Below are 16,015 nucleotides of genomic sequence, written 5' to 3'. Positions count from 1 at the left end.
CTAATATATCCTCTTGTTTTTATTTTGTGAAATGTTCACTGCTGCACAAATAGCATGAAATATATGTTGAAAATAGTTTAATTAAATTTATGAAAAACCAGTGATATCTTTGTCTCAGTGAAATGATGGTTCTTCCAAGAGAAACTTTTTCCAATACTTTGTATCTATATGCATAGCTGAAGCATGTTTCTCCACATACAAGCTGGACTTGGCTTGTTATCATTTACATATGTTCTGCAGTTTTCAGAACAGGGCCATGGAATAGAAATGTAAAATTCATTGTGTATTTTCATCTCTGTTCTCTTTAGCTCCTACTGTGCTCTTGTTGCTTTCTTTTCACACCAGCTCATGTTTGATAAAGTTGTCCCTCGTCCTTTTTCTGTCTTCTTTTATCCTGTATTCATTAGCTTCATATAGCCAATTACCAGTTGTTCATTAACATGGAGGTAATGTCATACAGACAGTCTGTTTTCTGACTTCTTTTTCTGAGCCTGTCCTGAAGGTTGCTGCCATTTCTTTGGACATATTTCATATCTAAGATTCTTCTGAGGACTTTGTCAGCCAGCACATGAGACTGGAATTTAAGGTGCACTGAGAAATAGGTGTTGCTGAGCCACACCACAGGCTGTAATAGGAGCACCCAGCCTGTCTCCCTGCTCTTCAGGGAGACATTTCTGAGAGGCTTTCCCATCGCCTGGGGTTCCTTATGTTGCAAACTGGCTCGTTAGCTCCTCTATCCCAGTGCCTCTCTCTTCCCTGTCGCTCTTCTCATCTCTTTCAATGTTTTCTAGGGACTTCGCCCCAAACAATTACTGTGTCAGGACTTACTTAGAAGGGATCTAGACTAAGCAGAGACTCTCTTACCTGAGCATTTTGCTTTCAAATTCACTCTGATTTATTAGATTTCTACTTCTTTTTGATTTTTTCCTCTATGAATTAGTTTACTTGTTAACAATGCATCGCTGTTACAGTATTTAACTGCTCCAGTCCTCTTTAGTCAAAGAATTTAGGTGGAGAGCCAGGCACCTTTGTTAGAATTAAACACCCCAGATCCATAGAGGGTCAAATTATAAGAATATAAGATGATTAGGTCTATAGCTTGTTTCAGATTTAACCTATGATGTTGGCTCCCAATTAAAACAAAACCTAACAAAACACCCAATCAGTCACTGACCTGTGCTAAAATATTTTTCTCTTCCTGTCGAATGTATTTGAATTGACCCAAAACTAAATCTTTGCATTTAATAGCCAGAGAACATGAGAGACTGAATTACTAAATTCTGTCATGGGCATGAATTCCAACATACAAATTCAGATTTGAGAGAAATATATCTTTTTGTGTGCATTATTTATACATAATTCAACTTTATTTTTCACTTAACCATGTGTTCTGTCAAAATTTCGGAAATTTTATCTCAGCCAATTCTGTTTACATTGTAGGGAAGACAGTATTGTACCATGACTTGGAACATAGGTGTCACTATTTTAATAGGCATGTTTGCCTGAGATCCCTTTCATTCCTGTTTTCTTGGCAGTTTCAATTCTAAAGGGTCTCTCTGTTTCTTCCTCTCCACCATTATGGTGTGGGGAAATGTTTCCCAAGGCTATGGAATCCTTTCTGTGAGAATACTAGGTCCTGTTGCTCTAGCCAGAAATACTCAGTGATCTTGAACCAAGAAAGGACACACAGATCCCCCCTGCTCTTCAACGTCCAGGATTTTTTGTGAAAAAAACGAGAAAACAAAACAAAACAAAACTCATCTGCTGCATGGTCCAAGACAATTTTAACTTTTGTTTGCTAGGGGAAAAAGGTGCTGAAAGGGACTTGGGAAGAATTTCCTTTCTTGGAGACATTTCAAAAATATCCTTTCTGTATAGCAGTAGTTCTATTAAGAATTTGACTTGGGAAGGTAGTAAAATGGGCTTTTGCCTTGCTTTCCCCTCTCTTCCAGTCTCTTTTCCTTTCCTCCCTCTCTCCCTTCTTTCTCTTCCTCCTCCTGTTTTTCCTCTATCTCCATATTATCTATCTGTCTTTCTGTCTGTCTATCTATCTATCTATCTATCTATCTATCTATCTATCTATCTAGCATCTATCACCTGTTTTCCTGTTTACTAAATAGTCCAATCACAGGGCCCAACAACTGAGCTAGGATGTTGGGCTGCTGACATGAAAGAGAGAGTCAGATCTCTGTGACAACCCCTATGGTGACCATGTTTTCCACGGTTAAGTGCTGGTAGACGATTAGTCTGAAATTCTGTCTGCTGCCATATTCACTTATCAGCACTGTACACATACAGAATGTCTATTGCTAGTCGTGTACTTGGAATTATTCTTGTGTGTTTTGGCAATATCTATAAATCATATTTAAAATAATCTACAATTTGGTAATATAAAAGTTTTACTAAATTAGATGGATTTCCTTGGTTTACATATTTCACCTATTTTTCACTTTGCTTTTTTATTTGTCAAGTTTGTACATATTTATGGGATATAATGACTTAATTCCATACACATATACAATGTATAATGATGAAGTTTAGGTACTTAATATTTTCCTTTCTTTAAACGTTAATCATTTCCTTGTGCTGGGAAAGATTCAAAATTCTTCTAATTCTTTATAAAATGTATAGTAAATTGTGAAGTATAGTCTCCCTTGTGTGCTGTAGAACACTGAACTTATTCCTCCTATCTAAATGTATTTTGCTTTATTTTATGCAGCCTATTCCCATGCCATTCCTTACTTTTTCTAGCTTCTTCTTCTATGAAATAAACTCTCTGTGTATGAGTGAGAATGTACTATATTTGAATTTTTGTGCTGGCCTTTTTTCACTTACCATAAAGTCTGTTTTGCACTTTGATTTGATGAATATTCATACAATAATTACATACTGTCCCATTTAGTGTTTGCCTCATCCCATTTCAGGCTTCAGGCATAATTTTAGTAATACTTCAAAATGAACTTAAAATAACAATCTGTCTCACATGTTGCTGTGAGGATTTGATTTAGAACTGTGTATATTTCTGATGATAACAATAGAATTTGACTTCTGAGGTTTTGCTCTTATAAAGCAGTAAGGCAGTGTAACCAGTACCTTCTGTGTACAGCACATAGGTTTAACACTCAGCTGCATACATGATCTAGTGTGACGAATTTTATTTTTGTTTGTGACCTGTCTGTCCATAGAAGACCAGAGCAGGAAGCTTGTAATGAATGAACTTAGGGTAGTTGGACAATCTAAGGACCCTGAAAAAAATTCATTTGCCTTAAACGAAGTGATGAAGTGCCCATGAATTTTTAAAGAGTTATGAATATGTTGAATCTTGAAAAACAATAGTTTCCATGCATATATTGTACTCGGTACTATTGTAAGGAGTTCACACGTATTAAATAATTTCAATGAGGTAGTTATGATTATTTTCCTCTGCTTCAATACTGGGAAACAGAGACACTCAGAAATGAACTTGACCAAATTCAGTCATTAAGTATCAAAGTCATGATTTGAACCCTGATGTCTTACCCCAGGGTTTGTGTTCTTAACTATTTAACTATTATAGTGCAAGCTTGGGTAACATTATACAAAGTAATATGAAAGAGAAAATACAGGGCCTGGGGAAACCAGTAAGAAGAGAGAAAATAACCCAAAATATTTTACATTACTCTTTCTACTTAGATATAGCCTCAGATTAGCACGTAATCTACCAGATATGAAACATTTAAAATATTATTAATAAAGATTTTCACATATTAAAATTTTTCTATGCTAATTTCCTCTAGGACATGATTTCCACTTATGCTTGATGAATCTTCTATGATTCTTTTTTTTTCAACAATTTAACATTTATAATGTCCAGAATATTATGATTTCAAAACAAATTACCACAGATAAAAAATCACTTTACAATGATAAATGATCAGCTCATCACAAGGCATAACAGGCAGCAATGTGTGAGGTTCCAGTAATTCTTAAGCAAAGTCTCACAGTTTTCAAAACCTGACTTTATGGAATGAAAATTAATGCACTAGCACAGAAATGACAATGATTCCTTCTTTTTACCTTCTTGAGATTAAAGTTAGACCTTTTTATACTAAAAATATAAATATTCTTAAGATCTTGAAATTGTTATGTATTTTATGATCTTCTAGCTATTTTTATTTCTAGGAACAATCAGAAAATGAATGCTATCGTCAACAAGACCACATTGAATGAGATTGTTTTCAGCTCAGATTTTGAAAAAGAACATTGTGACTAACTGTATGAATGTAGTTCTGCAATGCATTGTAGTTTAAACAGCGAATTTATATATGTATAATATATATATAATGTGTTTGTTACACTTTAAAATTCCCTTGAGGTGTTTTCTTTAAATAATGTCTAATGGAATGCAACTCATCATTATACAAGCCAATTACAGAGGCAAATATTCCTTGATTAAAGTCACTTTTGTGTGTCTCCATAGTCCAAAAATTTCTATTAATGATCATTAATGTCTCTTTTGACTAAAATGTGATATAAAGAAAATTAAGCTTTGCTAATGTCTTAAGATCTCTATATATTTTAACTGAATATTTTTGTAGATTATGCTATTTACCTGAAAATGTATTTCATTTACCTCCTCGTGATGATATATTTATAATTAAGTATAATATTTAGTTTTAGAATATTTAATTAACAACATTTTCCTTCTTAGTGATTTTTCATGTTATCAGTTTAGTGTCATTAAATAACTTTTTAACATTCTTTATTTTCTACCAAACTGTGATATCTTTTGTATATTATCTTCACTATGTGTATTTCCCAAGAGGTTTTTATCATAAATCTTAATAATTTAATGTCAACACTTCAGAAGAGCCAAACCTATGACATTTTGAAAATTCACATATTATCTAAAATGATGTTAAAAGAGCTAGCATAGAACAGTGCTGTTGAAAAAGGCCAAACACATACCTCATGTGTTTTTCATGAAACCATAATGTGGAATTATTTTCTTGCTCTCTTTTGGCTGTAAAATAACCAAACACAAAACAAGACAGATTATAGTGAACTACACATGGCATTGAGCTTTGCTTCTGAGCTCCAAGACTAGCGCGCAGTACTATTGAACAGTTTATATGTTTCTAATATGGATTGATTTCATAAAATAAAGCTCTCTGACTTTGACATAAACACTTCTGAATGTGTGAACTCAACTGTCAGTGTAATGCAATCCCTTGCTTTTATTTATGGATACATTATTTAGGCTCGCACTGTGGTGTAAGCAGAAAATGAAAGTACCTATGTGAATATAGATTTTGTGCAGTTTCTATTTTGGGTGTCTGATGAAAGAGGCAGTAAGGCAGCATTTTTTGTTGAATGGATGTTTATGTTTGTACTTTTTTAACCTGAGAGATTACAAAGGACTTCTTTTTACAGGGTGATTTTTCTAACCCAAACATTAGAGTAATGACAGGTATGGTTTGCTGACTGTGTTTGAGCTCTTTTGTGTTTATTTCAGTTTAAAGCTGCATTTATGAGAACTCACTGCCTAGACCTCTCTGATTGAAGAGGTTACCAAGGTAGCATGGGGCTGCATTAGAATTAGATAATCTTGTTATTGCTTTCAGGAACAAAACCCAGACCCACTACATGGGGGAAAGACTGGTATGATCTATACCTATCTCTTACTTACTTGTTTTCAGTGTGTAAGAATTAATAATTTCACTTCAGAGTATTCCAAAAGTTAAATAATTGACCATTTTCATCATTAAAATGCAGTGTGACTATACTGGGAATTAAAAAAAAGGAGTTTATCATCATTTAAAAAGAAAGAAACATTTTGTTTTAAAACATGCATCACTCTTCCTATTCCAGTTTCAGAACATTAACCCAGGGAAACATAAATTTGAATTGGCCTCTCCAGCTATAAATTTCTTCATACAGTGATATATGTTAATGCCATTTAATTAAAATTCAGCATCATAAATTTTGCTTGAATTTGAGTAGTACAGACTGATTTTGCTAAAGACCACCATTTCATTTTAACTGTTTGAGAGAATGAATGAATGAATTGTAAAGCATGGTGTTGAATTCCAGTTGTGTCATAACTAAATAGGTGCATATTCTTGTGTTTCTGTCTTTTAGCATCTCCGTCAATTAAACTCTTGGTGGACGATCCAATAGTTGTAAATCCTGGAGAGGCCATAACATTAGTGTGTGTTACAACAGGAGGAGAGCCTGCGCCCTCTCTCACCTGGGTCAGGTCCTTTGGGACCCTGCCTGAAAAGACTGTTTTGAATGGAGGAACTTTGACCATACCTGCCATCACCTCTGATGATGCTGGTACTTACAGCTGCCTTGCCAATAATAATGTGGGAAACCCTGCAAAAAAGTCCACTAACATCATTGTGAGAGGTAAGTTTGCTTCAGAAATGTTACAACATAGATTTTGCTGGTAGTCGGGCATAGGAGAGCAATTACTGTAATTTGATTCAAATATTGCACATATATGTAACATGCAGAGAAGATTAGTTATAAACAATGGTATAGTGTCTAATTATAAGAGAAATGTAAAAATTTTAAATCCTAATGACAGTGTTTTTATATTTGCATTGAAAATAATTTTCATAACAAATGCTTAGTGATACACTGAATAGAATTTATAATATGCTTTTATTCCCAATAAATGATTAATAAGAAAATGTAGCACAGAACATAAAGCATTGTAATGTAGGTTGCATCTCAGTAAATGTATTGAACCAATGTTTAATAAATATTTATTGAATCCCTATTAAAAGTAAAGCTTTGAATTGTGAAATTATACAGATCTATAAAACAATACTTCCTACTCCAGGATGCAAGTGAGTTATATCTTATCATTTTTAGAAAGCATAAAAAAATGGTATAGAAGTTTTAAAAATGTATTTCTAGTCATTTTTGGCTCAGGTTGTTGGGGAATATTTCATGACATGTGCATTAGTTTGAGTAAGCTTTGACAATGGGGAAAGATATGGAAAAATCAGAAATAGAAAAGGCAAAGCTTATTTGAGGGACGGCAGTAAAATGTGGGACACTCAGTCTGCAGAAGTGGTGACGTTGGAGTGTGGTTGCTGCCAGGTGGTGTTTTGGTGCCATGCCAGGAGGAGATATTTTTCCTCCCTTCCAGAGGATGGGAAGGAGGAAGAACTGTAGAGATCATGTGTTTCTTCCTGTCTCCTCTCATCTGGCCTGAACATAGGTTGGAGGGTGGGGAGACAAATATTGATGCCCAGGGGATTAAAAGAGACATCCACATGCCTGACACAACCTTTTTATCATGCAAGTGAAAATTATTCACGATGACAGATAAGATGGAATCAAAGCATAATTGAGTATGTCAAGATCAACACATCTGATTTTTGGGAATATAGAGCATGGTGGTTTTAGTGACTATAGTTATCTGTTATCTAAATTATTAGAAATATTCTACAGGATAAAAATATACTCCATCAAAATATTGCAAAATATTACAGTGTAAATCAAAACACCATGATTAGTGCAGTCTGCCTCAAAGTTGTACAATACTCAGTAAATGCAAGATGTGTCTTCATTTTATCTATCACTGTAAAATAAAACATACTGCCAGTGAAACTACCACAGTGCTTTCTCATGAGGTGGTATGTTATTGAAAGAGCTCTTTTAAATTTGCTGTGATTAGGTTTTCTTTTAAACCATGTGTCACTCTTTGGCTTGCTTGAAAAGGTAAATAAAAACAAAGTAATTTGAATTATTCACAAAAATTCACACTTAGAACTCACTTTTAATCAATTTTTATTTGAGGGTCTTTGAGAACCATTATTATTTGATATTGTCCTTTGTGTCATGAAGAGTATTTATAAGTCAGGTCTATAAAAATATTATTTCTGAGGTTATCTTCTAAGCTCACTATTATTGAGGTGAGGTAGCTGGTAGCTGTGAGAGGTTGCTGAATGTAAGATGCCTTCTGATTTCAGAAATATTAAAATGGAAAAACAGATTTCAAGAAGATTTTATAATCAGTGAACTGTGATCTTTATTTCAATTGTTTTATAAACATCTACTGCATAACTGCAGCATATTAAGGACTCAGCAAATACAAGGGTTGCACTATGTTAACTACAAGATCAGTGATTAATCCCTGCCTTCTACTGAGTTTATAGTTCTACAAAAAAGATAGAAATACTTGAATAATATATGGAAAAACATAAAAAGATAGAATTCATGAATGAAAGAACCAAACTTCCTATTTTAAGTACTAGTATTAATGAAATGACTCTTTTTATGTCATCTATGAGTACTGAGATCCTGTCTTCCTTCTACCTCAATTATTTTTTAAAAAAGAAAACATTGTATAGTCAGCAGTGTTTGTTTTCCCTTTCGTTTCCTTGCTTTCTCAAGAAGCCATGATATAATCTACCAAATCTTTCCATCGTGATTGTGAAGTTAGTTCAAGCATAACAACTGCTATACATAAGTGTCATGGGTACAATGCCGAAACATTTATTCCATTATTTTATCACAGAAAGGGACTCACTAGAGATTAATAATGCATCGGATCTAGTTTATACAATGGGATAATTTGCAATATTGAATCCATGTGCAGCTGCTACAGTGTGCAGCAGGGAATGTCTGTGTGGCTCAGGCACGCACCGTGAAGCACCAGCTCAGGACATAGCAAATGCTTGCTGAGAGGAGGATTTGCTCCTGTCTGCCCTACCTCCACTCTTTATCTGTGTGCTTACAAAGGAAAGTTGCCAACATTGACATAAGTCATCTGAAATAAATAAAGCCGTAAATTTATTTCTATGATGTATAATTTCTTTTTATGCCTTCAATATTTCTGAACTGTACATTTGCATAATCATATTACCGGTGACACTTCTCAGCAATGGTGTTCACATAATTCATCCAATCACTTTTGCATATAATCTTAATGAATATAGAAATAGTTTTAGGGAAAGGGTCCTAGATAAAACCGAGGGGAGAGGAACTGCTGAATTAATGTGAAGCATCTGATTTTTGTTCACTGAGGGCAAGACATTCAGTGCAGAAAAATAGTTTTCACTTCATTGTATTAAAGAAATTATTTTCAAATCTTCTGAATGTGTAGACCTCTGCAGTGTCTTAGATTAACTGTATAATGCATATAGTAGAAATGAAATGCCAGCCTTATTTCCCCCATATTTTTCAGTAATTAAATCAAAATCTATGGACTAGGCTTCTGAGCAAGCACAAGGATATTTTGTGCATAGAATTACCATTCCAATTTATAAATGTCTATGCACAGAATGAGAGTGTAGGGTATGGTTAGGAATAAAACTCTACAAACATTTCCAAATTCTTCATTTGAAATTTTAAAATCAAAAACAATTTATAGTAAATTTCATATATCTATGAAATATACGTATATGATATATATATATTCACTCCATGTAGATGATAAGCTGAAAGTGAATATGAATCTCATATAGTCTACAACTTCAGTAAAATATTTATAAATGTAGCAGCGGTGCCTTTCTTGCAATTCTTTAAGAAATTGAGTCACATTTCTCCTTAGGAGAGAAGCAGTTAGAATGTATAAATATAAAAGGAAATTTTCTCTCATTTTTTCATCACATGTTGGGTGGCTTGAACTCAGTGCTTTCCAAAGTCCTCTTTGAAGTTCTCTGTTTTTCCATGTGATCCATCCCTGTCTTTCCAGTTGTATCTTCAGCACGTACTTTGAATCTGACCATATATATCTTTCACATTAATGTTGCAATCATTGTATACAACATCATTCTATCTACCAGGGTGATTAAAATAGTCTTTTTATCAATATTCTGTCCACTTCAGTGCCTTTTTACATATTCATCCACTGTATTGGATGAAGTAGACTAGGTTGACCTATACATGTAACAGTAATTACTTTAAAAACAATAGAGAACTTTACTGTTATGATTTGAATATGGTTTTTGACCTCTCAGGATCCATTGTGATAAAAAGCTTAGTCTTTGGTCCCAAAGGAGTTGGCACAAGAGGACAATTTTTAGATCATTAGGGTCATGAGTTTGGTCTAAAGGAACCTCTTGCCAGTTCTTATGATGTAGTTCTTATAAAAGGAGCAACCTTACCCTCTCCTACTCTGCCTACATCTTGGTCATTCATAGGTATGATTTTTCACTTGAGCATGCTGTTCTACTACTGACATTCATAATCCCTATGAGATCCTCACCAGAACTGAGCTAGTAGAGGCACAATACCCTTGAGCCTTCATAATTATTAGCTAAATATACCTTTTTCTTTATAACATTAACTGCTTTGGGTATTTCATTATAGTAATAAAAAATCTGATTAATATAGAATACAGTACTCAACAGTGCAGTATACACTATACTCTAACTAACTATAACTGAAAAGCTGAAGAACACTTTGAAATTGGTTTGTGGGCAAAATTTGGAAGGGTGTGGAGGAGCAGCCTGGAGAAAGCATAGAATGCTCTCAATGGAGTATTATGGACCACTTTAGAGAAGATGCAGAAGATGAGATTACCCAGAGATTTAGCTCAGTGGCACCTGCCTTGCAAGCACAAGGTCCTGAGTTCAATCCCCAGTACCAAAAAGCAACAACAAAAAAATGAGGTTAGCCAACAGGTCTCAGATGGAAATGAGGATTCCTTTGTAAACTGTATAAAAGCCCATCCCATTACACTATGGCAAAGAACCTATATGCATTTTTCCTGTGTCTTAAGACTTTATGTTAAGCCAAACATAACAATATTGGACTAATTTACTTGTTGGAGGAGATTTCAAAAGAGTGAAGCATACAAACTGGAATGAGTATTGGTTGGCACTTTTAGTCAGTCTTAGAATGAGAATCAAGTGTAAAAGAAAGCAGAGCAGAAAGATTTGAAAAAGTCACAACCTGACCAGAGAAAGACTGAAAAGTCATGAAAGGGCACAGCCACAAGACAGCAAAAGCAACTGAAAATATGTTGTATTTTCTTCACGAACGACTGCGGAGTGTTTCCTAGTTATTAATGCTGCTGGGGGAGTGTATGTGATAGGAGTGTGCATGAGGATCTCTCCATGCAATGACTCAGGTAGATGAGCTATTTATGCCTCTCCCATCTTCATCTTGTGGTTATGAATGTTTCTCTGAGTGTTGCCTCCATTCCTCTCCTGGAAGTGATAAGGGTCTCAAATGAACAAACAAGGGAGATTTTTATGGACCAATCCACATTAGTTTCAGTCATATTTCAATTAACTAGAACTCAGACATATGGCCATACCCAGTGATTTAAAGGCTAGGAAATACATTCTGAGAAATAAGAAGACATCATTTTTTATCAGTAGCCAGCCATCTCTGCCACATCCATGCAAAATCCTCTTGTTCTCCTTCATCATATTTTTCCTGTGACTTTTCAACTCATCCTGAATGAGATAGTAATTCTTCCTCCTCATTTCATACACTTTCCCTCTTATTTTCTCTACACACTTTGTTCTTCCACTTCTTCACAATAAAGACTGAAACATTCCCAGGTTTTTCTGCCTGAAGTGTTAATTTTCAAATAATACTTTTTGGGAAATAGTTTCCCTGACTACTCCTATCTTATATTGTCCACCTCTAATTCCAATAGTATAATTTATTATTACTTCTTACTACGCAATTACCTGGGGTGATTTTATACTTATTTTCTTATTTATTGATTGGCTTTCTCGTGTTATTATAGAGTCGTAAAAGTTGTCTTTTGTTGCTTTATTCAATGATGTATGGCTGGAGCCTAGAATATTAGCCAGCAAGTTTACAGTAGATGCTCAAAACATAGACGATGAGTGAATTAATGTATTTTATACAATCATTGTCTTTTGTTAGACTCCTTCCGAATATTGCCCTTTGATAGTCTAAATACATATTAAAAGTTGTGAAGCAAAATTAGGTAATACTAAGTGAACAACAAGTCACCTGAAATAAATTGTGTATTGTGACTAGCTGATTTTAAAGGCCACATTGTTCTGATTTTCATTGCTATGAGCAAGCACTCCACAGCAATGATGGGGCTGGAGCCATATTCAAGGTGTTTCCATTGAAAAATCTGATGCCTGGTCTAAAAAGCTCCCAGACCTGGGCTTCTTGGTTGTCCAACTCTTGCTCTTTCTCCACAACTGCCCCTCTACCAGTCTCTCATGCTCATATCACCACATGATCACAGTATGTGACAGATTCAAGGTAGCAGGACTTCTGCGAGGCTCGAAGATGCAATGTCCCCTGCACTTTAAAGGCTCATCTCAAAACCCTTGTGGTTGAGCAGTCTCAACATTACATTCTACTCTTAGAGGCAGTGATAAGTCCGATCAGGTTCCAAGAAGGGCCAAATATCTCTACCATTTGATAGATGAAGTGTAAAATAATTTGCAGACATATTTTAAGGGCACTGTAATATGCAGTGTATTCCATAAACTGTAAATTTCACATCATGTTCCCAGGCTGCCTTTGTGCTAATTTATGCCATCACTTTTTCCCTTTTAAGCTTTTATCAGCTTCTCTCTTGAACTCATGGCCTCTGCAAAATGACACTACAAATATGTTTTTTCTTTTAATTTTACAATTAATTCAGTGTATTTTGTTTGGCTATGATCGGATGTCTAGTATGAGGGAATAAAAAGTGTCAACATTGAAATAGAGTTAACCTTTACAGAAGAAGTCAATATGTATTCAGTTGGGCATGAATTTACATTTCCTAACTGCACAGAAATATAATGTAACCTCCAGGAACATTGTAACCTTCTGTTCTGCAAAGCAATGGTTTACCTAACTCCATTTTATACACATGAAAAGTCTAGTTTTAAAAATCTGAATTCTATTATTATATATATTTGTTCTGAAATCATTTTACTGAAAGGTATATTAGCACTGCAAACATTTTAAATGATTTGTCTTTATGCTTATTACAAAATCCTCTTGAGATTCTATGATAAAATTTTTTGAATGAGTGTATAATTCCTATTTAAATAATAGTAATAGCTAATATGATTGAGTACCTCTAGGTATCAGATTACTAGGCTCACTAGATGCATAAACTTTGTATCATCTCAATACAGTACACTTCAGAGGTAGAAATATTATTATCATTTAAAGAAGAGTAAAACCGAAGAGAGAGCAGTTAAGTGACTTCACACAGACAAGCTTTGTTTCAGCAACAGAGTTGGGATTCAAAAGCCATGAAATACTCCTCCAAGGCATCTTTCAAAATTTAGCCAGATTTTCAAAGAAATGCTTAATTTCCTCCCAACTCAAATGAGCTAACCAAAATCCTTCAAAATCTTGTGTGTGTGTGTGTGTGTGTGTGTGTGTGTGTGTGCGTGCACTATATATTAACTCAAGGCTTTGTGCATGCCCTACCTGTGACTTATTCCATCATCTCTTTTCACATTTTCTCTGTTCTTGTATTGCCAGAGATCTAATGGGGATCTTTATCTGTGTTGTGAGTACATTTCTTTATGCTTATGAAAAAAACAATGCAGAGCCCTACAATATTTTTCCTAAGTACAGATTTTTCCAATATATGACTGCTTTTAATTGAGGAAAATTCTAGGTTTTAAAAAATATTTCTGCTGCAATAATGTGGACATATATTTACTTAAGTTCACATTCTAAGACCATCTATATAGTGTGTGATTTTTTAAAAATGTTGAAAGAGTTGGCAAAACTCACTGTCTGTCTTACAAGTTGTACAAAAATTTTAAAGATTTTTCTACTAAATAGAGAACATCAATGGAATCACTAAAGATGACATAAAATATATGCACAATTAAATTATTCAGTATAAGCAAGCAACAAAGCAACTACTATATAACTATAAATGTATGCACATTATTTTTATTAAAAGGTGTACATTTTTAAGCTATTGATCAGAAAGTCAGAGTTCATTAGAAGTTTCCTAAAGGCATTGATCAGATTTTGTCCCTGATGCATATGTGATTGGAAATTATTTGTGAATTTTCAATTATAGAGTCAGTGAAGTTTTCCCCAAGCATCAGGTTTAATTTTCATACATCACCAACTTTGTCCCGTAAGATTTCATTAATAAAAGTTATAATGATAATAACTGAAATTGTGTAAACCAGTCCTTTTACGTGCCCATGGCAGAACTGTCGTCTAGGTGCAGGTGTGCCAATTATTCATGCAGATTAAATACTATATTTATTTTTTCTCAATTCAATATTCTATTGTAATTATACATCCCCAAACACCACAGAGAATTTTATTATATTGTTCTGTAGCTCTACAATGGTTTCATTATTATCTTTTAAAAATTAATCAGAGCTTTACAAAAATCTAAAAATTAGCAAATTCAGTAGTTCTCATCTGAATATAGATAGCTCAATTTCCTTTTCCAAATAAGTAAATCTAACTGAACTTTGTTCATTGAGCTAATATATGAAGAATTTCATAAAACACAATTTCAAGTAAAAACATGTGGCCTAGATATTGAATAATTTTTAAATTATTTTTACATGATGATACATAGACAACTTAGTTATACTGTACATGTTTATTTTGTTAAAATGTAAATTGTTCTGCTTCATGGATGGAGTTTCTCTTGTCATATTTACTATAGCCAAAAGAAGATGTGGCAATTGATAGTAATACTCTCAAAATTAAGAACTGATTCACATCCAAAAAAGAATCTTATTTTAGTAATACTATCTTTAAAATTCTTTAATCAATTGCTTTGAAGGAATTTTGCATTTATAAAATGGTGTTAAAACAATGGTTACTAATTTTAAAATTTCAACCTTTCCCCCTGCTGTTATGGCAGATACTTATTTCCCAGATCCACAATTTTACCAAATTTAGTTTTTGTTCGTTAAAGTAGGAGGTTGAGGACAAAATAGCTGTGATCTGACTACTGCTTTGGCTTAAATTAGTGCTCAGATCCTGAATATTTAAATAGGCTGCCTCTTACCTTTGTCCATTACTAAGAAATTGCAGTACAGGAACTCTAAGATACACTTCCTCCAGCCATCAGTAATACTATCATTGCATAATGTCCCTTGACCCATGACATTTTTCAAAGTATTTCAAGAGAGAACCGCTCTTTATTTTTGTTTACAAATCCCCTCAACAAATACATAAAGATGCAGGGCTGTACAGTTTTTCATTTATTAACATGCTAAAGAACACTGAATTTTAAAACAAATCTTTATTCTTTTTTTTTTGGTACTGGGGATTGAACTCAGGACCTTGAGCTTGTGAGGCAGGCGCCGAAACCACTGAGCTAAATTCCCAGTCCTAAATCTCTGTTTTTAAAACTATGTATTAAACTAGGAAAATAATGCAAATGATGTTTTATCAGGTATTTAGAAACTGTCTGCTTCTATCTGTGTTCGTTGCTACAAAGGGTAGAAAGGAGCTCAAATATCCACCAAGAGAAAGACGCCCAGGACAGGGAAGCTCCCTCCAAACAACACAGGGAAAAATAAAATAACTTCGCAACAGAAACAATGGTTATATACTGTTGGAAATTGATGGAGAAATAATTTCATTTCGGCTTAGAGGGAAATTTCAGAGAAAGGTGGCTTTTGCACTGGCCTTGGAGAAGTGAAAGCCCTTATATATTCATCAAGAAAGGGTTCCTTCCATTTGTTACCCAAATGGTAACATTAAACTAGCTTTTTGAACTTACTCCATTTTCTTTTTATGTGCTATAAGATGTATAGTCGTTTAAAGAAAAATTTGTGTGTAACTTGCATCTTCTATACTAGAATATGTTCAGAAACCAAGCAATTTCTACATTTTATTGTGATTCTTAATGCTTAAAAGTTAATTTGTTTGCAGTTTGAAATTGCAGACAATTTTACATATAATTTTTAAATGAATTAGCAACCTGCCAAATTTTCTTTTAGCTGTATTTGCCTCTGTTTCCGTTTGAATTCTGTCAAGTGTTCTTTCAAAATCAGTGCTCATTCTAAATGTGCTGGGAAATTTAAAAAGGTTCAACCAAGTAGAATTCCTAAACTAGATTCCAGAAGATGATTTC

At 34.0% G+C, this 16,015-nt stretch overlaps 1 protein-coding gene across 2 annotated transcripts in view; it reads left to right on the top strand.

The window, feature by feature from the left end:
- Mdga2 (MAM domain containing glycosylphosphatidylinositol anchor 2) overlaps window positions 1-16,015 on the top strand; it is an 801,066-nt gene that overhangs the window by 556,327 nt on the left and 228,724 nt on the right. For both annotated transcript variants that reach the window (XM_004835599.4, XM_087207963.1), the window contains one exon: window positions 6,121-6,390. In XM_004835599.4, the coding sequence (XP_004835656.1) occupies window positions 6,121-6,390 (270 nt within the window). The remainder of the gene's footprint in view (window positions 1-6,120; window positions 6,391-16,015) is intronic.

Source organism: Heterocephalus glaber, unplaced genomic scaffold, assembly GCF_053883595.1.
Source record: "Heterocephalus glaber isolate CG9 unplaced genomic scaffold, H.glaber_assembly_v1.0 deba00000901, whole genome shotgun sequence".
Classification (NCBI taxonomy): Eukaryota; Metazoa; Chordata; class Mammalia; order Rodentia; family Bathyergidae; genus Heterocephalus; species Heterocephalus glaber.
This window is presented reverse-complemented; position numbering and strand designations above follow the sequence as displayed.